At 39.3% G+C, this 27084-nt stretch overlaps 1 protein-coding gene across 1 annotated transcript in view; it reads left to right on the top strand.

Moving 5' to 3' along the window:
* The window catches only part of LOC137914107 (receptor tyrosine-protein kinase erbB-4-like), a 102761-nt gene that overhangs the window by 50340 nt on the left and 25337 nt on the right, over nt 1-27084 (top strand). Inside the window, exons 13-20 of the mRNA XM_068757724.1 lie at nt 2215-2347; nt 5792-5885; nt 9801-9955; nt 12189-12233; nt 14970-15102; nt 17376-17498; nt 19173-19271; nt 22140-22325. Coding sequence (XP_068613825.1) covers nt 2215-2347; nt 5792-5885; nt 9801-9955; nt 12189-12233; nt 14970-15102; nt 17376-17498; nt 19173-19271; nt 22140-22325 — 968 coding nt within the window. The remainder of the gene's footprint in view (nt 1-2214; nt 2348-5791; nt 5886-9800; nt 9956-12188; nt 12234-14969; nt 15103-17375; nt 17499-19172; nt 19272-22139; nt 22326-27084) is intronic.

Raw genomic sequence — 27084 nt, 5'->3', positions numbered from 1 at the left:
GAAGAACCTGACACCAAGAGAACCACCACAGTAGGACCTTTTGCAAGCTGCACTGATTGTATAATTTGTCAATAATTCTGCTCTGTATTACAAACATACGGTAGATATGACTATAATTACTGCAAATGACATTCAGGAAGAACTGATGGAAGCAGAAGCATTTCAGCAAAAGAATGATATAAACACATTTTGTCCTTTACCATTAGTGCAGTCCATTTAATTAATGGTGGCAAAGAGGCTCTGATGAATGTAGCAATCCATTAGAATAGCCAGTGGATCTCACAAGGACTCCATACTTTGGAAGTGTTCCTGACATTTGTTTGATTTACATCATTTATTTATTTTCATTTATTTTTAATCTATTCCTTTTGAGGTGTTCCAAAAGATTTCTCAAGGATCTAGTAATACTAAAAAACAGGAATTATTAATAAAATACACAAAATGAATTGTGTTGTCCATGTTGCACAGGAACAAGGATAATTTCCCCTTCTGCACTCTTAAGCTTTTTTCAATGCTTGCCCTTCATTGCTTTCAATGCTGCCTTTGATAAAGAAAGAAATTCAGGAAGCAACAGTCCTGCTTTCAAAACACTTTAATATGTTATCCAACAAGAACACTTCTCCAACAGACCACTATTTCATTTAATTTCATCTATTGGTTTGTTTCGTTAATTTAACTTCATTACATTTAATCATTTTTAGCACATATTCATTCATTCTTTCTTTGTTTCTTTCTCTATTTGATTCTTTCTTTTCTTCATTCCTCCTTATCCACACAGTCATCTTGTGGGATTCAGAAAGGTAGCTGACACCTGGCACCCCATGGGGTTTTGTTTCCCAGCCACGTCAGAAACATCTGAAGTTGGTATCTTTTTGATGTAGAAAGTGTTGTATAGCTTAAAAAAAAGAGCCACCCAACTCCTCTTCTGTTTATTTCTCCTTTATTTATTTCTTCACACCCTTCCTGTTTTCATCTTTCCTTCTGTGTGGTCAATTTACCCGAGGCACCAGAAACCCAACAGAGGTGGTTCTCTCTCTCGTGATAGGCAATACTTTCATCCTGTTCCTTCAAAAGAGCACTGGATTTCTGTTTTCTCCATGTATCTGCATCCTTATGTGTGAATATTTAAGCATTTTGACAGTGAAGCATAGCCTCTGGCTTACATGTGGCCAGAACCTTGAATTCAGCAGGTATTTTATAACCAAGCCAAGAAAAGAGAAGATGAGATAAGAGACTGTTTTAAAATCCATCATTACAAGGGGAAAGAACATCAAATGTAGATGCCGTGATAAAAGTTCCAAATGTATCTGCAGTGCTGTCACCCTGTTAAAGTCGTTTTGTCACTGTAATACTCTCATATGTAGCCATCTTTGTAGAGTTGAGAGGGATAAAATAACGAGTGAGAGATGACAGAAGCAGACGCAAGAGAAGAGTGGAACTAAGTAGATGTAATGGCTTGAAACTGTTGGTACTATATGAGGAACAGTGAAACAGAAAGAGAGCTTACATCAAACAGATTGTTCACTCTGAGTGGCCTTGGAGAAATGGGTAATTTTTGCCTTTGACTGAATGCAATCAGAGTGGATCAAGAGCATGGAAATAAAAAGTAGGTTTTACTATGGCAGTAAATGACTATCCTAAACATCAACCACATATGTGAGAATTACAGTATTCATCAGCTGCTATGTGCGAGCCCTTAAAGGTTGTGTTTATTATTTTATTGAATTCGGTGAAGAAAATGCATTTCCAGGTCAGATTTTCCTGGCTTCTCGTCGGTAGCTGTAGATCAACGAGCTGGCGTGTCTGTCTCCGCACTTTCTGGATCTTACGTACCAATGCTTTTTTTGTAGTTAGCTCAGCATTTTTATACTGAAGGAACAGCTTGATGTCTGCCTTGCCTCAATTAGTTGAACCGCTGTTTTGCAAAGTTGTCTCATCAAGAGGGCACCTTTTATAGACTACAACAAAAATAACAGCTGGTGTGTGTAGGTGGAGAAATTTATTGGACAAATTAGCCCACACAAATTGCATGTGCCGTAGCATCCAGTCCTGTCTCCTCTTATAAGCAATGGGCCAATTTTGGATTGATTTATGGCTGACTAATTCGGAGTAAATTAGGGTTTATATTCTGCATCTGCGCTGAGTTGTCGAAGCAGAACTGCATCCTGCTTGACTACAATTGTGTGACCTTAATAGCTTTCATTTTGTCTGTAGCTAAGGAGCACATGGTGTGCGACCCACTGTGTTCGGATGCAGGATGTTGGGGTCCAGGCCCAGACCAGTGCTTGTCCTGCAAATACTTCAGCCGTGGACGAACCTGCGTGGATATCTGCAATCTTTATGAAGGGTAAGCTACTTGTGCATTCACATATGCATTCATATATAAGCACTGCCTTCCTTCGTCATTATGACTGGTAGATTACATAATGCTAGTTGGACGTATGTACATACGTGTCTGGAGGTCTTTTAACATTCTTGATGGATGGATGGAGTCAGTTTTCTTCATGTACATTTTTGTAGAGAATGCAACATTTCCTACCAGTGGAAAAGTGATCCACTTCAAACAGGCAATCACAATTCAACGTTAAAAAAAATCTGAGATTGTATGACAAATGTATATTTTTAATCAACTAATTTATGTTGTTCAATGTTACTGTAGCCGTAGGTAGACTTGATTTGCTGTGGGATGAGATAAAACATCCTATATCCATTCAAACCAGCAGACATACATATAATACGTATACAACCGGTAAAATCATCTAGCCCCAGTAACCAAGATGTCATAAAAACGTTTGCTGACCACAATAATAAGGAAGAGCAACAACACAAGAGATTATGATTAAAATTAAACCTGATAAAAAGATGAAGGATTCAAATGTTTTATTTTGCTGCCTTCTTCCTGAGAAAATATTAACCAAAGATTATATTTATCATTGCATTATATCTGATTTTTATTTTATTAATTTTGCATTCTCCAAAAGTTGAAGTAAATAAAAGTTAATTTATTAAATTAAATTAAATTTCAATCACTCAAGTGCTATTTTTTTCAGATTTTTTTCTTTTTTCTTGGTAATCACGAGAACATGAAAACTCCCTTCTCTGGATCGTCTTGAAATTAAGCAGGACACTGAAACGTCATCCATGTTTGCGTGGAAGTCACAGACCGTTCTGCCCCCTGTGCTGCAATTAATTTCTTGAAAATAGAACATGACCAAAACCTGACAATTCGCAGTGTGGCTTTGTAGGGCAGCAGAGTTTGACAAGATAGCACAATTTCTCATCACTTGCTGAGTGCAATTGTTGTGTCAGGCTAACCACCATTATCCCTAATTTGGAAAGCAAATAGAAAAAGCAAAATCATCCCTTTTCAAGAGGAATGAAATATTTAATACAATTGTCAATGACATCCAATTTCACAGCTAACTGCATTCCTACAATGTTTATTTTCACCATCCTTGTTTGAACAGCTCAATGTGGGTAGGTCAGGGACAAAGACTTCCTCGTCTCGGCAAAGTAAATACCCACAATTCCAATAAAGCCCTAAAATCAAAATAATCAAACACAGATAATGAGGGCCGATATGGCCCCTTCATTGTCTGATTTTCATTCACTTACTTCGTTTCAATCCCTTTCTTTAACTATAAAACAGGTTTGATGAGCAAAGTTTAGCATTCTTGGCACTGAAACTGGATTAAGGCTTTTCCTTCTAAAACCCAAAATTTACATGCCTCATCTCAAGCAATTATCTGTTTTAAGCCCGAGCTTAAAGTAATTCCTGATTTTTCAAGTAGGGCTCACCATCATACACTCTTATACAACAATGTGAAGGTTACCAATGCAGCAAAGATCAAACTGATTCCTTTATTAAGTGTTTGACAGAACCCCTGCAGGAATAGTTTCAGGAGCATGCAGCATCAGGATAACATGATCAAATCAAGGACAAATACACTAAGATGTATCAACTCATCGCTTTAAGCTATGAAGACGAGTGGTTGAATTATTAAGTAATCTTCATCTGTTGGTGAAAGACCACTTTCTTTGGAAAATATTAAAGATCCGAGGGATGAAATTAATTAAATACATATGTCAATATTATATTGACGTATGTGTTTGTATATACTATAATATTATTAACAATATTATAGTTTGGGTTTTTTTTCCTGCAGAACTTCTGGAGAACTGACTTTAAGGTCAGAGTCTCAATTTGATATTTGCTGACTGTATTAAGGAGGTATGAGGAAGACCAGAAGAGGCTGTTCGGGCAGGGGGGCTAGGCGTGTCACTGCGTGTCACAGTCACTGCTTGCGCACGGGGCCACGCCCTGCCTACCTGTCCACCTGCACATCCATACCATCCACTTTGGCAAGTTTACCACAATGAGCACATCACCTACCAAAATATAGGCCTTTAAATACATATATATGGGCAGCATGGTGGCGCAGGGGTAAGCGCTGTTGCCTCACAGCAAGAAGGTCCCAGGTTCGAATACGACTTGCGGCCTTTCTGCGAGGAGTTTGCATGTTCTCCCCTTGTCTGCGTGGGTTCTCCGGCTTCCTCCGACTACCAGAAACATGCAACTTAGGTGAATTGGTTACACTAAATTGCCCATAGATATGTGTGCATGACTGATTGCTTGCTTGTCTATGTGTGGCCCTGCGATGAACTGGCGGCTTGTCCGGGGTGTACCCCAACTCTCGCCCGCTGGCTGCTCGGACAGTTCTCCAGCACAACCAGTAACGGATTAATTGGTTCAGAAGATGAATGAAGGAATTGTATCCTCCTGAGACCCAGCCAGTTAGCATGTCCTCTGTAGTAGACATTTGTCCATTGCAGATGACATGCTAACTGGCGGGCTGGGTCCCAGGAGGATATATATATACACATGCTGTCTGAGATGTTCCACACCATCTTTATTCATATATATTTTCTTTCAATGTATAAAAAGAAGGAACGAGTATTTTTTTTCACAAGAAAAGAAAATATAATTCTATGTGTAATCTCAGTCGTTCATGTTAACCTGTAGTTGACTTCTCAATGTTTATTTAAAATCATCAAGGCGATTTTTGACCTTACTGTTCAAAATGTCATATTTTTCTCACAACAGAGAAAGCACAGAACATTAGAACAATGCAGAGCAAACCACAACAGCCCATAAGTCTTAAGTGTCAGTGATATCGTCCAGCTATGCTGCAGCTCGCATGCAGACAAAGCCTGATTCCCCTGCCTGGAAGGTTTTGTGAAGACCAGACGAAGCGTAATTAATACTTATTTAATTTAGATCCCACTGGGATCTTTTGCTAAGATTCAAACTTCTGGTGTTCCTATGCTGACAAAAAGAGAATGACTCAAAATATATCCTCCTTGTCCTGTGGTGACAGGCAAAATTTCAACTCAGCCTCTTTGTGATCAAATGTCACGGACTCTTCAATGCAATTGTGGGGTTCTGGGCTTATAAGGGAAATACAAAAATTGAACAAGGTAACGGATCCAATTAATTTTCAAATATGCTGCATCTCTCTGTGTCTGTAACGTCCTTCTCTGTGATGGCATTGACTTCCGTGATCTAAACCCGACATCGACAATTAAAATGATGCAGCCACTCTTTGTATTCTTTTATGGCCATAACTTAAGGAAAAAATGTTGCAAGGCGAATTAATCCAAGATGTTAATCTTCTTGAAGGTCTTTTAAGGATGAATATACTGTATAATCCACCTGTAGTCAGCTAATGTCTCTCATCACTTTCTTTTCCCTCCCATTTTAAAATCTTCCTCCATCCATTTCATTCTTCAGGGATATCCGAGAGTATGCCAATGAGTCGGTGTGTGTGGAGTGTGACGGCCAATGTGAACAAGCAGAGGATGACTCTTTGACCTGCCACGGTCTGGTAAGCTTGTTCGTGTGCAACAGTTAGAAAATATGTTTAAGTAAAGTATACACTATTCTCCCACACAATTAAAACAAATTACAACAAAACAAGTCAGTATCGTCATATTACAGCCCTTTGGGTACCAAAATATCACCAAAATATCCTTCCAGAAAATGGTTTCAAAATAAGATGGATTACCATGTAAAAATGGCTTAACAACAAACAGTTCCTCTGAAAACACTGATGATACAGCCCCACTTCATCTTATTCACTATTTCAGTTCTGATCCAATAATACACAATACACAGTGTACAGGTACAAAACTAAAAGCAATGGTGGATTTTCAGTTTTTATTGCTTGCTAATGCCCTTTTTGAATATGCAGATTGTCTGTACCATTACCATGAACAGAGGAAACACATTAGTTAAATTAGTGTGTGCTCACAATAACCTGCTGCTAACAAAATCCTGTAGCTGTGAAAGCACAATCTGTAGTGTTAATTTTGGAAAAAATACACTGCCAACTACTGACCTGGCATGAATACTGCAATGATTTCAACAGGGGTTTTGTTTGGTTTCTGTGTGCAGCAGTATCATTTCTAAAGCATTTTCCCATATTTTCGACAAAACCATGTTAATGAGGCCATTAAATTAATTTATGTTTCAGCTTTCATGCAAGATGTTTCCTTAGTTTTAGCAGAGTGATCAGGAGTTCCATGTATTTACTTGTTAGGTCACTAATAATAATAATACTGCATTGATTTTATGTAGCGCTTTTCAAGGCACCCAAAGATGCTTTACACATTGTGCATTATTCATTCACTCCATGCTTGGTGGTCTAATATCCTTAGAGGTATCAAGGTCATGTGTGCTGTTGACCAGTTGTCAGGGTTGTTAAGGTCAAATGTGGCTCTTTAATTTACTCAACCATAACAAGGGTCATTGGGATCACATGACTGGAGTGGAGTGGAGGGGTTTTTGATATTGGATAAGCACTGGCGGCAAAGAAAATATAGCATCATTTCATTGAAAAAGATAAAAAGTGAAAACAGAAAGTTTCTGACCTTCATCTCCATCTGCCTATTTGCTGCTCTACACCCACAGCCACATAAGGCCATTGACCCTTCTTTTAAAATAGTATCTTGCTGTTTGATAGAAGGGGATGACTTGCGACAGATACAAGCCAGAGGGTGACTCTGCTGATTTTAATGTTGCATCAAATCATGTCAGATAGTTTGCTCGATATAGTTTAGAAAGTGAGCATTTTGGTGTGAGAAGCAAAGGCTTTATTTATTTATTTATTTTTGCAAAACCATTAAAGTTAATTGATTGTTTGGTATCAGACTCTTGAAGCTTTTTATTAGTCATGGCTGACAATCTCGAACTACTGCCGTGTAACTACATTTGACAATGTAGGTGGTGAAGACTGGTGATGTTTCCTTACACAGTTTGTCCACTACTTATTGACCTTAACTTAATAATGGAGTGGCCATGTACACCCTCTTATTACAGATTGCATTCGGAATTATTTCAATTGTCACCACCACATGCTATTTAGGTGAATGCATTACTTCAAATTGTCCGGACTGTACGAGCATGTGCAAGAGTATCCATCTGTCTCTGTGTGGCCCCGCGATGCGCCGACAACTCATCCGAGGTGTACCCCACCCCTCGCCCATAGCAAGCTGGGCGTGACCTGCAAAGCGGAAAAGCGGCTGTTGATGAGATGATTGTCTCGTCTACAAGAAAATGGAGGGATCGATGGTTGGATAATTATAAAATAGGGAGTGAATGGACTCACAGTAAGGTTTTGGATTGTATTGTATTAACTGCTTTAGGTTTAAGATGATTATTTCTGGTCACTCAACATCTGTTCAAGAGATGTGACGAGAACGTAAAATTGGTATTCCTTGCATTTCCTCCTGTTTTTTAGTTTGGAGCCAGATTAATCAATATTTCTTGCATGGAATTAATTTTTCATGTTGCCTTATAAATGTCCTGTATTGTAGACACAATTGCAGACATATAATATCATTGTATATCCACTGTGCAATGACAATAAAGGCTTTCTATTCTACATAGACTGAAGCACAACATGATATTTTTTTTAAAAGAAATTCATGTCAACCTGCATGAGTGACGTTACGATCTTTGAGACCAATGAATTGGAGCTACCGTATTCATTTAGGCAGATATAGTGGCAGGGTGTGATGGATCTGTCAGTTCATTATGTCAAAGTAATATAAATTATACATATTTCCTGATGTACCTGATCATGCCTTGACAAGCTTGTTATTTGGCTGCCTGTTGAAAGTCTTGAATATGAAAATAAGAATGTAGATTGATTGCCAACCTTCTGCAGATGAAAGTGTGGCTTATGCATAACAGAGGGAGAAATACGACAGAGAAAGAATACAGTCGTACACTTAGTTGTCACAAAACTAGCTCACTTATAATGTATAGGAGAAAGCTTTGGTTGTAACAGCACACACACACATACACACACAAACACACATGAATCACTGCGTATGGTAGGGCACTTAAAGATCCAGGCTCATCCCAACGTGAAGCTGACAAGAGCAGCGGGAGTTTTAGTTTGCATAATTAGAGTGAGGTGAATCCATGTTCACACACTCAAGCTACAAAGGACGTATGCACGCTCACACACACAGACACACACAGACGCGAAACCAATCCCAAGCACTAGTTCTGATTTTGGATGAAGTTCTCACATACACTTTCCAGAATATCTGGTAGTTACCTGCATTTGCTATAATCTGTTTGCCCTAATGACCCATTGTTTACAGAAAAACAATGTTGCGTGTCTTTCTCACCTACGTCCCTCACGCGTAAAGCGTCTGTTAGTGTTTCATTTTTCTTGCTCGCGTGCGATTTGGATATTCATGTAAGTGGATATGTGACATTTGATTTAATTTCAATGTGCTTAGCTTATGCACGACTGTGTGCTTTGTTTGCCAATGATATGTTCTTCAGGCCCATTGATGATGGGAAAGCTGTCTGGGAGAGCTTTTCGTCTCTCTTCCTCTCCTCTCTTACCTTCTCCCTCGCCTATATTAGCTCCATAAATCCTGTTCTAGGCGGATTGTTATGGTCATTGTGTGTGCTGTGAGCGATGGTTATTATCTGCCTTCTCTGCTCACACTGCTTTATGCATCTAGTCTTCTCTCTCCCTCCCTCTCTCTTATTCATAGTATATATCACTTGCTCTCACTGCTTCTGCCTTTTGCCGCCTTTCTGCATCCATATCGGACGTCTCCCTTCCTTCACTCCCCCTTATTACTCGATAATACTTATTTTTCCTCATCTCTTCTTTCACTCTGTTCACCTTCTGTCTTTTACTCCTTGTTATCTCTATTTCACACTCATCTTTTACTGCAACACAGATGCAAGAGCAACAACTTTATCTATAAAGCTGCTAAGAGACCAGCACTCGACCGGTAATTGATGAAGTAACGTACCAATCCATCAGTCTACATTGCAAACAGAGGCTCCTGCAGACATATCATCCTTCAGATTTGTGAAAGGACAGATTTGTCCTTTATACCCAACGTCACGATGCCAGGTAGAGCTGCATTATAGCCTCCACAGGAAGTTTTGAATCAAAACTTGAGGCGAAACTTTACAAACAGCTGCACGATCTGTCCCGAAAAACCTGAACGCACCTGTAATATCCACCAGTCATGAGAAAAATCTTATAGGCAGTGGTAACCGTCTGCCCTTGTCAATTTATCATTAGAGATTTAGTGCAATGTTAAAAGAGCAGGGCTGTTGCCACAGACCATGATCATTATTATGACTGTCAGTTACTTGCCTTTCTAAATGGCAACTTCTCTAATGGTTACACAGAAGCTGTTTTCTACAGAACTATTTTTGAAAAGTAAAATAAACTTGAATGTGCTTTCACTTTCCTCAGGGCCCAGAGCACTGTGTAAAATGCCTCCATTTCAAGGATGGTCCTAATTGTGTGGAAACGTGTCCCGATGGCCTGCAAGGTGCCAACAGTTTCATCTTCAAGTATGCAGAGGCCAACAATGAATGCCATCCCTGCCATGCAAACTGTACCCAGGGGTAAGTACAGTCAGGACAATGACTGTTCATTAAGTGTGGAGAAAAAGTCCAAGCAAGACATTTCCCATCATTATCTTAAAAATCATGAAATCACTTATTTCTACTGTGAGTCATTTTACCAGAAAAAAACAGAAGGAAATGTAACATTCATATAAAACCTGTACTGTCAGCACTGGCATGAGGTGAACTCTAATCTAAACCAGACATCAGATCAATTCCTTAATAAGGAACTTGGAAAATATGGCCAGCATTTTAATGCAGCTCATTTTCTTGGTGTAGGCTTTAGCTATAGCTTCCATTAGCCCAAATACTATGTAACAGGTGGTCCCATAACTGAATTTATTGTTACATGGCGAATCACCACTGAGCCTGAATGCAGTCTCAGATACCAGCTAAAGCCAGTTTGATGACGGGGGACACAGTATGAATCTGATTTACAGTGACAAGGACAATGACTCCGAGGATGAAAAGACACTGCAGGCTGGGACTAGACTAGACAGAGGTGAAATGGCACCGAAGAGAGATTCTGGAATCAGTTGCAGCTGAAAATGACTACGTGGGGATGGAATATGTTCACACTCTCAAATCACAAGAGTCTTGTTGAGTTCATTCAAGTCTCCTTTGAAGTGTGTTATATGATGGCTTGAAAAAGCATTTAAGCTGGAACTGGTAACAGAGAATATTGTATGGCATCTGGTTGTTTTTCCAAAGAAGGAATTGTGTGTAATAATGTACTTGTTCTTGACACTTGTTCTTTCGTTTGTTTATTCATGATTAGACTGAGTGCTAAGGAAAGTGGGGCACCTGATTTGAATGAACCTAACAAATCAGTCAGGGCTAACGTAGCTCTGAAAATGTCTCTCATTCAATACAGAGTCTGGTAGTCAAAATATCCACTCGTTAAAGAGCCCCAGATCTTGAACGCTGATCACTCTCATAGTAGAGAGATGAGTGATCCCACTTTGGAACAAACATCTAAAACCCACAAAAAGGTAAAACACTTTCCGTGAACAACAGTCACATTGACTGGCGAATAATTGATTAAATCCTGAAGTAGCAACTAAACAATATAATGTGTGACAAGGCTACACAACTGCATTCTATAAGTGGACATCTCACTTACCAAGTAAGTGAGAAGGGAAGCAATGTAAAATTCCAATGTTAACAGAAATTAAGTACTACTTTAACTAAAAGTGAGGATCTGGTGTGGCAGAAAACGAGTACACAAAAATAAAACCCACACAATCTGCCCTGGAGAACCCAACAATCAGATAAAATGTCAATTAGCTAATCAAACCAAACTAAACAGAGCTAAGTAATGTAAAATGCAATATATAATATCTAATGTACCATTATGGAAACGCATTTGCTAATGTCTCATGAACGAAATACAATGACTAATATATTTTCAAGGAAATACAATGACTGACTGATATACTGTTAATGAAACACAATGAAAACCTTACTAACAAGTGCCTTGATGCATGTTAACAGTTTCACAAACTCCGACTCCAGTCCACAAATAACTAAAAAGTTAACTTTAGAATAAGAACCATGGTGACGGCGGTCAGCATTTGCATCACTGTCCCAAAGTTCACCGGTTTTCCCCACTTTTTTTTAAGTGTAGATCAGCTGTCACCTGATGGGACTGGAAGCAGTCTTCTGCCCAGGGGTCATTGCAGGACCCTTTGGCAGAATCTCAGCAAGAGCAGAGATGACTTCACAGTAACACATACATGGTTGATCAAGTAGGAAATTAAACAGTAAACCTGCTTTATTGATACCTGATGAATCTAGTAGTAGTCCAAAATGTCCCACCAGAAGCCCTGGGCTTTAAGAAGCCTCTCTCCTGCGGTCGAGAGTGGCTGGGCTGGGAAGAGCTGTTCAACCGTTCTTTCATCACATCTTGTTGATCATGTTAAAGTTGTAGACAAGAGAGGAGCAACTCATTTATACAATGTGGCCTTTTTCAAGTCACCAAGCCTTGTATAAATGAGATTGAGAATTGCACAGGTAGTTTGTGAAAGAAAGTTGAACGAGCATCATCTTGCAAGGACCAGGTGCAAGGACCACATGACGAACGCAGTCTTTGGCTTAAAAGGGCTTCATTAAAACCATCACTTGCTGCATGCATCTTTTAAACAGACGACAAGGTCTTATCTTTCTCAGATAGCAATGACTAAATAGGAATTTAGTTTTGATCAGTTGTTCTGTATTTCCATCCTTACTGTAGGTGCATCGGGCCGAGACTGCAAGACTGCATTGGTTGGATGGACAGGTACTGCAATTTATCTTTATACACACAAACACGTAACAACAGTAAGTAAGCTGTATGATTAATGACTACCTTTAGTGCTGAAATCTCTGCCAGTGTCTTTGATGTGTGTGGGTGCATGTGGTCAAAAGAGAGAAAGAGAGAAAGAACAAGCAATTTGCGTGGTTCGTGATAAAATGGTAGCACTTAAGATAGAGGTAAGGCAAAATGTCACAATTTAGAGCAAATTAATTACCTGCCAGAAACAATTTGACATCAAATGCCACTGATAATTATTGTGCTGTGTGTGTTTGGTTTTTTTTGGAGATCGCACTAAAAGAAAAGGAATAGACAAAGTGAGCACCCGACACTGATACTGTAGATCTGCACATCTCCAGTACAGTGACATAACAAAAAAGAATAAAGCATGCAAATCATCCAGAGTTTATCAGGAGTGTGGGGCTAGCTACAGTAACACGGATGGACCCACTCTTTAGTGGACCCAAATATTTAGTAAGCATTCACTGATCAATATTTAGTGGCAGGACAATGAATACCGATGGAGGTACCGAGAATTTCAAAGATACATATCATGCCTTCTGAATAACTTCCAAGAGCTCAACTTTCACTTCTGAAATAGTCTTTCAGATACTGCCAACAGGATGAAGGGGCTGCAGTCAAAGGGGTAATATAGCTATCAGCTGACCCGGCAAATAGATCAGTCATTATCAGATCTCAGATAGCTGTGGCGGGGATGCAGCAAGAGACGCATGGATAAACCCAGGCTTAGCTGCCTTCTCTGAAGTGTCATACATCTTACAAATCTCTTACCTGTCAGAGGCGTTGCTTGACCAAAAAGGCCTTTTCAGAAATATGTGATTACACTATGCCTTCAAAGGCCATCATTCCTCCTGACATTATCATACACCTTATGCAGGGATGGCCTGGATATCTGATTAAACTGGATTAATTACCTCCTGCCACTTATGTAATAAGTAGTCTGCTGAACCTGACAATACCTTATCTAACCCGTTCCATTTTGGCAGTGATTGAATCCATGCAATTCAAAAATATCAGTGCTCCCTGATATTATCATCCAATCTCGATTTGCTTCATGCTCAAGCCTTTTTCAATCCTGATGTGTGTAATGATGGGGAAACATTGAATTGAATTTGGTTTAATGCATCACCGGTCACACACAACGGTGGCTTTCAGGGTGCTCTTCAGAACTGTGTGTCTTGAGCTTGTTCTTAGTATACCTTTGTTCCACCTGATCACTCAGATAATGTCAGTCGGAGAGAGCATCTACATGAAGCATGTATTAGCCATCAGTGGGCCGTGATGCTTCAGTGACATCAGGTCATGCAGCACATCATTGATGGTCATTCTTTCTGGCTGATGCGTCATTTTTATTTTATTTTTTTCTCCATTGGCCTTTCTTGCCTGAATTAATGAACAGTAATGATACTTGATTAAGCAGTGATTGTACCGCAGCAGTTAAATAATATGAGGAGGACTTTCATCTGGGTCACAAAATTAATGTCAAACGAGAGATGGGGTATATAGATTGTACAAACAGAATGACTTCCTTAATGTTTGGTGCCAGTAGCATAATTTCATTATATGTTATTACTGTTTTGTTTTATTTAAAGTCTGGCAAAGTTGCGGTGACCTGATATTGTCTCTAGTTAGTCCATTACAGTCACACATTGCAATCACTAAAAATAGTGTCGCATACACTTTCCATGAAGCCAACTGAGAAAATATTTTATGGAGTGGAGCCTTCCAAAATGTGATATACTTCCCTGAAAGCCTGACCAAATGAGGTTATTTTCATTTCCACAAAAAAAGGACTAAGAGACGTGGGTTTATATGCTGCAAACCCAACTCTTTTCTTCCTTCATTTCTGAACTAACTATGGACCGCTGAGGGAGAATATCAGGGAAATTATTGAGGAGTCTTTTCTCTTTTCTTTTTTTCAAATGACAGTGACAGTGGCGCTAATAATTCACTTTGATGGTTATTTTCTTGTTTATGACCTCAGCCTATATTTTACTGAGATGACATGGATGAAAACGTGATATCAAATGAAGTTTAATAGAAAAACAAAGAATAAAGGTGAAGGTTTTTTAAAGGATGACCCACAAGTATATTCTTTTTTTTTTTACTTAATTGCTGTTGCCTCACAGCAAGAAGGTCACAGGTTCGAATCAGACGTGCGGTCTTTTCTGTGAGGAGTTTGCATGTTCTCCCCGTGTCTGCGTGAGTTCTCTCCGGGTTTTCCGGCTTCCTCCCACCAGCAAAAACATGCAACTTAGGTGAATTGGTTACACTAAATTGTCCATAGGTGTGTGTGTGTGCGTGTGAATGAGTGTCTGTCTTTGTGTGGGCCTGCGATGAACTGGCGGCTTATCCAGGGTGTACCCCGCCTCTCGCCCGTTGACTGCTGGGATCGGGTCCAGCATGATCCGCGACCCGGTACTGGACAAAATCGGTCAGGAAGATGAATAAATGAATGGATGAATGAATGGATAAACATTATGCCAACTTCTATCTGTTTATTGTCATCCTCCCTACACCTAACCAAATTATGTGACTACCCTTATGTAACCTACTTAACTTGTTTGCCCTGACCCTACCGCCTGTCAGCTTTCTCTCATCCCAGGATGACAGAAAAAAAAGCTTTAATGCTTGCATACTCTCTTTTCTTCATCTACTTATTTTCCTCCTTCTTTGCCCCCTCTGCTTTCTTGTCTTCAGAACCCCTCTGATCGCAGCAGGGGTAATCGGTGGCCTCTTCATGGTGGTGATCATGGTCCTCAGCATAGCGGTGTCTGTGCGCCGGAAGAATATTAAGAAGAAGAGAGCCCTCCGTCGCTTCCTGGAAACAGAGGTGAGCCTGTTGCACTGACAGATAATGCTGTAAGACCAAAGGTAGTCTGAGTCAACTCAGTTTTAAGAAATCTAGCTGCAGCTTATGCACTTCGGACCTTTACTGTTGTATCATGTCAACCAAATAACCTTATCGTAGCAGATAATTAGCTCAAAAGAGTGGAGTGGTGAAATTAGAAAAATGTGATGCATCTATTTGAGATTTTAATCTTTTCTGTCTATAAGAAGACCACCTAAATGTATCTAAGTGTTTGAAGAGAACAAGATCAAAAGACATGAAATGGCTGACGATGTTAATGTATCTATGATCATGTTGTTTTCTGCATGCTATGGTGCTCACAGTGCAGAATAAAAGAAAGAAACTCGAAACAGACAGTATGTCTTCAGATGGAACTTCTTCAGAAGCGCAGAGATGGAGATATTTTCATTAACTGAGGCTCAGATGTTGACTTTGCCATATTGCACAGGAGAGGACACTTACGGTCTCACGAGGTAAGAGACGGTGGCATTAGAAGAGGTGAACTCACTCTTCCTCTTGTGTTAAAACAAGAAGAGCACATCCTGACACTTCCATAGTGAGAATCGGGCCTGCTTTCATTGCTCTATGGCTCTTCAGCGCTCACAAGTATCAGTAAAGTGTATTTGCTGATAGGTTGTATAATGCAAAAAGCAGCTGTGCTATGACTTATTACACTTGTATTCACGCATGGCAAACACTTACGAAGCAATTTCAATTACTTAATTAGGATGATGCCTCCAGTCATTTATCTAAAGACAGAATATGCTGCAAACTAGAAGGATGTAAAATGGTGTTAGTGTATATTATGCATATATAATGTATTGATTATGTCAAGTTGGATGTGAAGTTCCAGATTCATGCAGGTATTTATTAAATGGAATTTGTTCAATTGAATTTCATGTTCCGTGAATGTCTTTCTGATGAAGTAAGTGACTGCACATTTTCAGCACTTTTGTTCCCCCCACAAGGACAGCGGAAGGATGCTACAGTCTGATGAATGGGCTATTAACTTTTTTCCTGCGTGAAATTGTCATTAATATGTCAGCCTTTGAGAATGCTATAGTGGTTGACGTCTCCAAATGTTATTGTCAGCTGCACTTCCAAAGCTTATTTAATGTGATGTAACCCGAACCCTAACCCTAACCTTTCAGAACATAATATGATACGATATTATTCATGCAACGAATGTGGTGCGTTCCTACAGTCTGTATAGAGATTTATTGAGCATGTGGTCAATGGGCTGGTTTTCAGCTTTTACCTGTGGAGTGAACAGCAGACAGCTCCCGTAAGCTACACTGTGACTGCTGCAGAGCCTCAGCTTCAGCACCACTACTGCTGGACAGCTCCCTGCATGATGGAATAGTATCAAGCAGTGCCGACTCTATGGATGGATAATTTTGAGACTTTATTGTGTCGTGTGTGTTTGTGTTTGGCTCCCTCCCCTCCCATTTCTACCCTGTAGAGGCTGATTTATTATTCTCTTTGAATGAAGAATGACTCTTTTTAATCAAACGGTAACCACAAGCCAGAGGGACAGAAGTTCCCGACCACAGCCAGACTGATTTACACTCTCTCTCCCTCTCTGTGTCTTCCTCCCTCAACCCTCCTTCTCTATTTCCGCTCTCTCTAACTCTCCTTATATTGCTCTCTTCTCTCTAGTGCATTTGCATCCTTGTGCCAATTCAGCTCCTCACTTTTCTGTCCCTGCCTAGTGTTTGTCGTTTCTGCCACAGTTCCTCTCCCAATCCACATTTTCCTCCGTCCCTCCCCTCATATAATGTTTTTCCCTCTTCTGCTATTAAATCTGCTCGTTCCTCCACTTGAGCCATAATGAGACAACAAAAGTGTCAACTCCTTTTCAGGCTCACAATTATCTACCACCCACCGCCTCCGTATTTCGCTCTTTCTCAACTGTCTCTTTACTTTAATGCCATTTCTCATCTGTGATATTGAAATGGTAAAGACACTCCAAGCTTTGTATTTGTTATTTTTGGGAAAATCTCCTCCTGATCCCACTTTCACATGACGTACTGAGCAGTTGCAAATTAAGACAAGTTATAGTCAACCAAATTCCATGACAGGGTTAAAAGTAAATGTAACTTTAATTCCATAAAGTAAACATTGATTTGAAATATATTGTAATATTATTGTCTATGTGTTTATGTGTGTGGCGAAAACAATTATCTTCAGTGTAACAAAACTACATAAAACACTAATGCCCGGGTGACTTCTTTGTCATCTGCATGTGTCCTTAGCTGGTGGAACCTCTAACACCCAGTGGGACAGCACCCAATCAGGCCCAACTTCGCATCCTGAAGGAGACGGAACTCAAACGGGTCAAGATCCTTGGTTCTGGGGCCTTTGGAACCGTCTACAAGGTAAAGCAGTAACTGTTTTATTGTGTTTCAATTTGTCCCTGACCAAACTAATTCAAATGCTAAATTAATTTGTGTGTGACGACCAGATTTTAATGTCCTTAATGAAAGAGAATGGGATGGAAGGCTAGAGGCAGGATGAAAAGAATCAGTAACAGCACTGAAACCCTTGGGGTTATATTGAACTGAAGGGTTGTGAGGTCATCACCGGTATGATGAGTTTGAGAAAGAGAATAACACAGCTGGAATCAGAAAGTCTCTATATAAATACATTTGGTCGTTTGGGGATCAATCCAGCGACATTATTCTGTGTGTTAGCGGTATGTTTGCAGTTTCAGAGTAACTTCTTGTACATTCCCCTGGTAAATCCTCAATCACCTCCAGGCCTGAAAGAATATGTAGTCCATTAAGAATTTGATGGATGCCCGACAGAGCCCAAACAGTCTCCCTGGAGACCAGGGGACAATGGAGAGGTACCGGAACCTCTCTCTCACTGGATCATTCCAGAAATAAAATGCAATTGATTGGTTCAGAGATCATCCATCAGAATATTATCAGAGCCTTCGTTGCATGATGTTATTCCGGGGACAACACAGAAGACACAGCTAATGCTGAGTGTCAGCATTCAGATTGTAATGAAGTTTTTCCTCACCGTTTCCTTGAGTTTCACCTGTCTGTTATGGGAAGTGCTGATTTGTACGTCAGGGAAACTGAGGGTAATTTAAGCAGTACTTTATTTATAGTAAAATTATTCACAGCGAAATTATAAGAGTACTTCAATGTTTCCCCCTCTGAATTGGCCAGATATTTAGGACAAATTTAGGTTTATTGCAAAAACTTACTTGTAAGGTTATGACTTTGATGTAGTTTAGCTCACACAGCCGTGGGAATGAATGCATAAGAGCTTCCTTCCATCACAGCGTATTTTTGTCGGCACATACATTATAGTAGTATTCTGGAATTCACCAGTGTAGTTAAAAGGATTTAAAGCATATTTTGGAAATTTGGAGGATATCTGTTATAAAAGTTCAGGTCAAAAGGGAAATTTCTGAATGTGGTAAAACAGGTAAGAAATAATGCAGTAATACAAAAGTCCTGAAAAAAAACTATTCTGCACTAAGAAATTAATGTCATATATTAAGAACCATCAAGGCAGTTCATTTAAAAAGCAAACAGAAAAAAACGATTCAGTCTGCTGAGTAATAATCATCAACACAAACAGGAAGATGGTGTTTTCCAAGAACGCATTGCATTGAAGTTACAATCGCTGTCTTAGACTGTGTCACTGGAAATTAAGCTACATCAGGATCAAACAAAGATACAGCAGATTTGGAAAAACATGCCTCCTCTTTTTCAGCACTTAGACTACTTTAGTAGCTGGAGATTTACGCTAATACCACCTGAAATTATGTTCTTCAAAATGATTAAGTAGTTTTGAGGAGAAAAATAACCTTTAATTATGCAGCATGTACAACACCCTCATTCTGGCAATGAGATTGTGAAAGACGGATATTAAGAAAGCTTGGAAAATCAAATACAAGAAACATATTCAATGAAGATGGACTGTCAAATTGTAATAAGTACCGGTACTCTTTTACATAAATGTTGTTGTTGTTGTTTTGTGCCACACCATGCAGTATAATGAGATATCATCTGTTTGTATGTTTGTTTCTGTAGGGGATTTGGGTCCCAGAAGGAGAAAAGGTGAAGATTCCTGTAGCCATTAAAATCCTAAATGAGGCCCCAGGACCCAAGGCGAACGTAGAATTCATGGACGTGAGTATTCTAGAAACTGGAACTTAAAAACATAAACAGAGTTGTTTTGGGTTTTTTCCTCCGTTGTCTGTCTTTTTGATAAGTCCCGACAATAGTTTTAAAGGAATTTGCTTTTTGTCATATAAAAGTGTTCCAGGCTTTGCTTGTTCAGGTCTGTCTGAATACAATGTTCATCAATCGATCACCATGTCATGTCTGGGCTGTGATGTAAACTTTGAGCGTGTGGAAACCAGTTCTCAGTCATATTTCAAAGAAAGCACAAACTACTCATCATCTCCCCTGGTGAAATGAAGCTAATTAAAAGTACTTTTTAAGCACTAGGGGCCCATAAGGCCTATGCGCACACACACATACACACACATCATGCCACATGTTCCAAGTACAGTGGACAAGGAACCATTTATAAAGTATTCCCAGCTCAGCTCATTTCAAAAGGAAAAGGCAAAAAAAGAAAAATCGCAATTATCCCTATGATGATGAAATACAGATGAAATAACCCCCATCAACACTCACACAGACGCGCACACCCACACACACACACACACACACCCACACTGAAAGCAACCCAGTTGCAGTCATGTTTTTCTTATAGTTTGACAGTATGAGGCAAAGAGCTTTGGATGGTTATTCATTTTTTTGTATCACTGATCAATATCTTGCATCAATTTCATTTAAATTATCCATGTGTTTTGGGGGCTTGATAATCAGACAACAAGATATCAGAAATGAAAGGAAAACGTATAAGAAGTAGATGATGCCAGGTATTGTATAGAGAGGCACTGACATACTAAAACAAAATATTTACTGCTAGATAAGCAAACAAAACGTATGCATTTACATGCAGTGTATTTCCCACTGTGTCTGTGTGTGCATTTGTATGCGTGAGAGATAAGTTGAGTCATGTATTTGTGACTGAGGGTTCAGTCTCTATGTGGACAAGTAGAGATTTCCATTAGAATTGTTGCTCTTTTTTCAAGTATAGAAGCAGTGTGTACAAATCAGATTGCATTACTGATGGAAATCTGTTTTATAACTGAAAACATCATTGGGAGGGTGAGGAAGCGGTGAGGTAAGCTAAAACTAAAATGAATGATGCATGTGGCTTTTGCACAAATGCAGGGAACAGTAGTTAATGTTTGTTTTTCCTCCATATACATAGTTTCTTTTTCACCTTATTTGCCACTGCCACCTTACTTTACACAGTCCCAGTGTCACAACCATTGATTGTTGAGCAACTTGAGGGTCAGGCATTAGGGAACATCAGTAGTCACAGAAGAAACCATTCACATCCTGACTGGGAAAAGGCTGGTGACCTTTTGTTTTGTCGTTTTTAAGGTAAGGCTTAGGCCTTACCTTAAAAACAACATTGAAAATGTAACAAGACGTCAATGCTGCATCACGCAAGATCAGCATCAAGCGTGTGTTTGTGTCTGCATTTAATCAGAATCTCTGCTACAAGCAAACTGCATGTTATTCCTTCTCAAGGCTCTTTTCCGCTGAAGCAGGATAAACCCGTGTGGCCTGTCCTTGGAACTGCAATGACATTTTCCCTTATGAATGAAACAGAGTGCGTTGTGTTCTTTTCATTGGTGTTTTCATTAATGCGGTACGTTTGAGTCAGAGAAACAAATTGCAAATATCTATTCAAGTGATGGAAAACACTCAAACTTTAAAAATAAATTCATGAGAGAGGTGGAACATATTCATATTTTTTTATTTATTTTTGCTCTTCGTGAAGACCTGAACCTGCAGGACAATATCTGTGTCAAAGTAAAGACACGATTCAGCAGCGGGCCGCTAGCACAGCCCAGCGCCTCGCATATTTACCAATCATCCTCAATGTGCTGCAATCACTGGACATCTTCAACACACGAGCAGCTGTCCGTTAAAGCAAGTGCTGTGCTAAATGAGACTCGTACATTATCTGTCGCTGCCAAATACATCCGCACACACACTTGCATCCGAGTGTGTGTTCACATGTCTGAGTTGCATAGATAAATAAACATGTCTTTGTTTATCTTCATCATTTAAATAATAATTTGTACATTTGTGTATGCAACAGTCCCTTTCCAAACTTCTAATTTATTGCATAATAAACAGAATACACTACACGCTAAATACATGACTTTCTCTTTTGTACATACATTTTGATCAAACTTCCAGAAACATTCCAGAGACACTGGCATCCAGCTGTCTGTTCTCGGTACATTTACTACCTTTTAGCTTGCTACTAAAGACTCTTTGTGCCGTTGAAGTCTTGTGAAGTGTTGACACTTTGATGTCGCGGTTGTTCCAGACGGAGTGGAACCTTGCTGCTCACTTCAAGTGAAATCTCAGCCTGAAACAGAATAAGTCTTTTGACTGTGTGGCCTTTGGCAGCTCAGTCTACACTTGTAAACATGATGGACACTGTTGCCAGTGTGTGGAGTCTTTATTAATTTGCTATGCCATTTCTCTTGTGACACTAAAAAGCCTACCTGATTATCAGTTGCAGCACAAAATGCATTGTGAATGTGATGCCTGCATGTAGACAGGCAGCATTTTCTAGTGCAGGAAATGAAATAGAACCAGCAGTTATTTAAATGTGTTATTTATTTTGAACCAAGAACTCATTTTTTTGAACGGGCATCATTATATCTGTCAATAAACATATGTGATAACATGATCCCAAGAGTCTATGTATAGACCTTGAACCAAATAATGACCTTATAATATCACACTGGTACCTATTAGAAGATAAATACAGGACAGCTTTATTCTCACAGAGTTGGCCAACGACTGGAATGTGTCAGAACACCATTTGAAACGTCATCATCCATTATTCACTCTTTTCAAACACATGCTTGAGTGTTTTTCTGTCTCACTCAGGAGGCCCTTATCATGGCTAGTGTGGAGCACCCCCACTTGGTCCGCCTGCTGGGCGTCTGCCTCAGTCCCACCATCCAGCTGGTCACACAACTGATGCCCCACGGGTGCCTGCTCGACTATGTGCACGAGCACAAGGACAACATTGGATCCCAACTGTTGCTCAATTGGTGTGTCCAAATTGCCAAGGTAAGGATGGAAAATGTTACTAGTCAGTTCTTCCACCTGCTGTGTCTTGGTTGGTTTGATGATGGTTTCTCAGGTGGTTTGGTGGGTTCTGAATGACACTAATGAGCACAATAATTGTTTTATTTTTACAAATTACACAAGTTTTATCTTATTGACATTTTACACATTCAGATTATCTCATCATCTTCTCTTTTTTAGAAATGAAAGCATTCTATTGTCATTTTCACTATACCTATATATCTCTCCCATAATATTTTTTTTGTGATGTTGCTAATTCCCATGCACTCATTCTCTTTGAGATAAAATAGATTTGCTTTAGGATTTATGCCCATAAAACAACCTATCCACTCTTATGCCCTTTTATAATTTGTATGGTGCTCCTGAAGTAAATAATTTAAATGATGATGATGATGAATATATTTATTAGATAGAATGTTAGAGTACAAGTACAGTCACACAGTAGCATGTATTACAGTACAAATAACGTCAAACATCCTGTCTAAGAGGAGCATTTCAAAAAAGCCCTTGCGGGCTTGTTTCCGTTGAAAGTCCTTCGTACATAAATCCTTGCTTGACTTTGGTGTGTGAAGTGCTGAACATGGGATCTCAATGTTTCAGAATGAGAATGTGTTGTGATATATTTAAAAATAGTTTTCTTAAATATAGATGACAGTACATGATAATGACATCTAACCTTGCCTGAGCATTGTAAGTTTCACACATTTTTATTGCGTTATTTATTATTAAACACATGGCAGTATATTGCTCGATTTCAAGGCGTACTGTTAGGAGACTGGAACAATTTCTAGAGGAGAAGGAAAATCTAAATGATTGACTTATAAAGTGAAGAGATCTACATTGAAAATGGCTCAGAAATCACAGAATATTTAATATCTTGGACAAGTATTTATTTTTGCTATTTTTGAAGAAAGCAGTACTCCACCGAGTTGCTATGGGAAAATATTAAATTAAACCATCAATTAAACATTGGTGCATGGTTGCAATCATAGAACGTGGTGGGTTTTATTTTATTTTACCAGAGGCAAACAGCGCATGCATTAAGCCTTGCCACACTGACAAACTTCCCATGCTGTGTAACACAAATACTTTCTTGGTATGGAATTAATTGCACAAATTACTTGGTGGAAAAAGGATGTAAATTGGATACATATACATAAATAAATATGAGCCTGCAGCGATCACTTGTCAAGATGGAGGGATGTATAATTCATAAAGGGATAGCTATATATTATTTATCACAGTTAAGTCTCAAGCATACATTGTTCAGTGTTTTAATGAATTGGCTTAAACTCAGGGACTCAAAAAACCACCAGAGACCCAATCATTGGTTCTTACACAAACACACAATGCATTCATCTTAATCATGCCAGCAAAGTGAATTGGGTCATCAGCATCATCAACATTCCCGACTGTAGTGTTCATAATAAACTACACTTGAATCAAATATCTATCATGTAGATAGTTTTCACTCTTGTTTAAAGGGACCCTCCCTCACAGACTTGCAGGGCTCCACTCTCAAGCAAAGTCCCTATGGCCCATATTATCAATAATACAGTGATACGCTATGAGAGTCACACTAATAAGGGGATTCGTTACAGCTAATGCGAATGCAGAGCTGCAAAACCACAGAATGCTGCTTTTTCTTTTCTTTCTTGGGACAGATTTTTCTCATCCTGTTTTATCTTCCCCCCCATAAATATATACGACATCACTTTCTCCTCATTATATCTGCTTGCATTCTAAATCTCCTCCAGTGACCACCTTTTTGCTTCTCTGTATATCAAGTATGTTGCTCATTCAGTTCATTATGTGGACATCATCTCAGATGCAAGCGTCTTCAATTAACTGTTCAATTCATTCAATATTGTATCAGCAGTTTGATCCCATTTTATTGCAAAGTGCAGTTGTGCTGCTATTGTAAAGTTTACGATTTGTGTTATGTCCCCAAAGATCTTTCAAGACAAGCAGTTTTTATTGACTTATTTTGAGTGATAACTTTGTGCTAGTGTCACAGACCAAGGCAGATAAGAACCCAGACACACAACAGTAGAAGGGAAATCCAATAGCTGAGCTTTATTCTCCTAAACCGGGTTGTCAGCCCAAAACAGAAGACAAGACCAGATAGGGGCAGGCAATGAGACAGTTCCAGAGATCGGGCAGAGTTCACAAACAACCGGGTAACCAGAACAGACGGGCAGACAGAGCCAAATGGGCAGGCAAACAGGCGACATCATGAAACAGGCAGAGCAGTTGCTACAGTTTGCAAGAAAATGGGATCAAATGAATCTGGATCAGGATCGGGATTTAGTGTGCTGGAATGGACTCACAACAATCTGGTAAGTGTGCGTTGTCTGAGCTGAGTATATGTAGAGTCCGGGCTGAGGACAGATTAGCTGCAGGTGAGTTTAGGAGCACAGCTGACCTGAATGAGCTGATTGCAGGAGGAGGATCTGGAAGACATGAGAAGTGAGTGCATGGAAAATTTACAATTTGTTATATAACTATTTTGTTTATGTGCAAGTCGAAAAAGTTCAAAGTCTGCCTTAAAAATAATGAGACAATGAAAAAAACAAAATCAAATATATTTGCATTTCCACATATTAGTTAAAGTGAAATAGAAATACATAAAATAATTCATTCTTAATTCAAATTATGAGCATTGCAAGCTCATAATTCGGAGTGATAAATTCACATAAATGTGATGTTTTGAGAGGAGGGAGGAAACCGGGGAACACGGAGACAAGTCAGGCAGACATGGGGTGAACATAGAAAATCTGCACAGAAAGGAATCAAACCCAGAACCTTCTTGCTGTGAGGCGACAGCACTACCCACTGTGCCACAATGCCACAGAACACAACAGAATGACTAAAATGAAATAAAGCCAATAAAGCAATATTTGATGACTGCATGCCATGACCAAAGACACTGGGTTTATAAACCCAATTTTCATTCCATTTTAAATTCATATCATCAGTTGCTCTGTTACATGATGACAGAGTTCTTAGTTTCTTGCCCCTCTTCCTCATATTATATTTCTCATTTCATCAAGCTTTCTTTTAATCTTTCCAAAAACGGTGGCTAACCCCCAAAATTCACTTTATGCTCTTCTCTTCTTTCAAGCATTTACTGCTTCAAACACATCTTGAGGAGACATTTTATCACACACCGGATCCTAAAAGTGGAAAAGCTTATTCATGCTTTTAATAACTCTGGCATGGATATCCCCCGTGAGATAAAAATGCAGAAATATTCTTTTTTTTTCTTTTTCATTATGCTTAAATTCAGAATGGCAATATGTGAGTGGAAATGGAATTGGAAATACGTTTAATCCCTCAAGGATCTAATTTCTATTTATCAGTGTGTAATCAAAGCTTCTATTTTCACAATTTTTAATGAAACTGAATAATAATCACAGGAGCCCCTTTTAAAACGTTAAACTCCTCTACTGGGTGAATCCTCCCAGGAGACACAGCAATTACTTCTGAAACAATAATTCAGAATTTGTACCACACAGACACAGTTCTGTCTTTGTCAGAAGTTGAAGCTGCTATCGTGTTTATCTTTTTCACTCAAATCATTGAAATCTCTGTTAATTCTGAAACACACTATTCCACTTCCAAAACCGTTCACCTGCTCTTCAACCTGTATTCCTCTTGGTCTCTATAAGACTAAAGCTTTGAGTAATTTAGCCATTCCCCTGTTTGTTTTCTGTCTATTGACATTGTCTTCCTATAAAGTTAACAGTATTTCTTAAGGAAACCCTCTATTAGTTCCTGTTAGGTGTGATGCTGTGTGTGTACATCTTGCCCATTCTAAATGGCTGAGAGAACAAATGTGTTCTTAACTTTCTTTTTTTTCTCTTCATTTAAATACGCAAAAAATGTAATTAGGTGAAATTAAATTAAGCTGTTATTTTTTTCAACTTAACCAAGACGGTAGTGTGATACTTCAACATCCATCAGTCAAAAAGGATCACAGCTCCTTTATGCGAAAAAGAGTCAATTGTAGTGCTTCACCTATTTCCCTTATGCCAAACCCAACCTGAAAGAGAAGTTAGTCAAGATCAATTTGGAGGGATTACATACCTCATCTTGAAAAACAAATTATTTTCCTGACTAGAGCTTTGGGAGTTTGGTCTGGAGAAAGCAGATGTGTATTTTGGATACTTTGCTTAGACAGAGCCGGAGTAACTTGGTTCATCAGTGGCATAAGAATGAATGCATGTTATAAGTGTAACGGCATTGTTTTACCTGACAATGGTTGATTTCATTAAGGAAATATATATGAAGAACATTGCATTTATGGTGATACTTGGTCACCCTGAAAGGCCTATTAATGCGTTAAGGCAGCAGAAAGATAGATGGTCGCTACAAAGGACAGAAGGATGCACAATGACTAAAAGGCCTGTACTGACTCAGCTGCCATCTTGTCAATCCAAAACACACACAAGCAAGGTAATAGGAACACCTGCTCGCCCTTTCTTTTACAGTCTTTCTGACACACACACACACACACACACACATCAAAAGTAGTGGCACAGTTTTAACAGCTTCTGTCTGAGTGGAGACAGATGTGGCCAGGTAGGGTAGTGGGGGAAATGGATGACTGCAGGCAACCAACACAATGGATGAGACTGGCTGCTCAGGGAGACAGGTCTACACCAGTGAGTGTCTTGCATGCACACACCTACCCACACACCTACACACCCAGGACACCATGCCTTCCAAAAAGCAAGCA

This window comes from Brachionichthys hirsutus, unplaced genomic scaffold (genome assembly GCF_040956055.1).
Source record: "Brachionichthys hirsutus isolate HB-005 unplaced genomic scaffold, CSIRO-AGI_Bhir_v1 contig_1089, whole genome shotgun sequence".
NCBI lineage: Eukaryota > Metazoa > Chordata > Actinopteri > Lophiiformes > Brachionichthyidae > Brachionichthys > Brachionichthys hirsutus.
The sequence above is the reverse complement of the archived record's forward strand: the minus strand, read 5'-3'. Positions and strand labels throughout refer to the sequence as shown.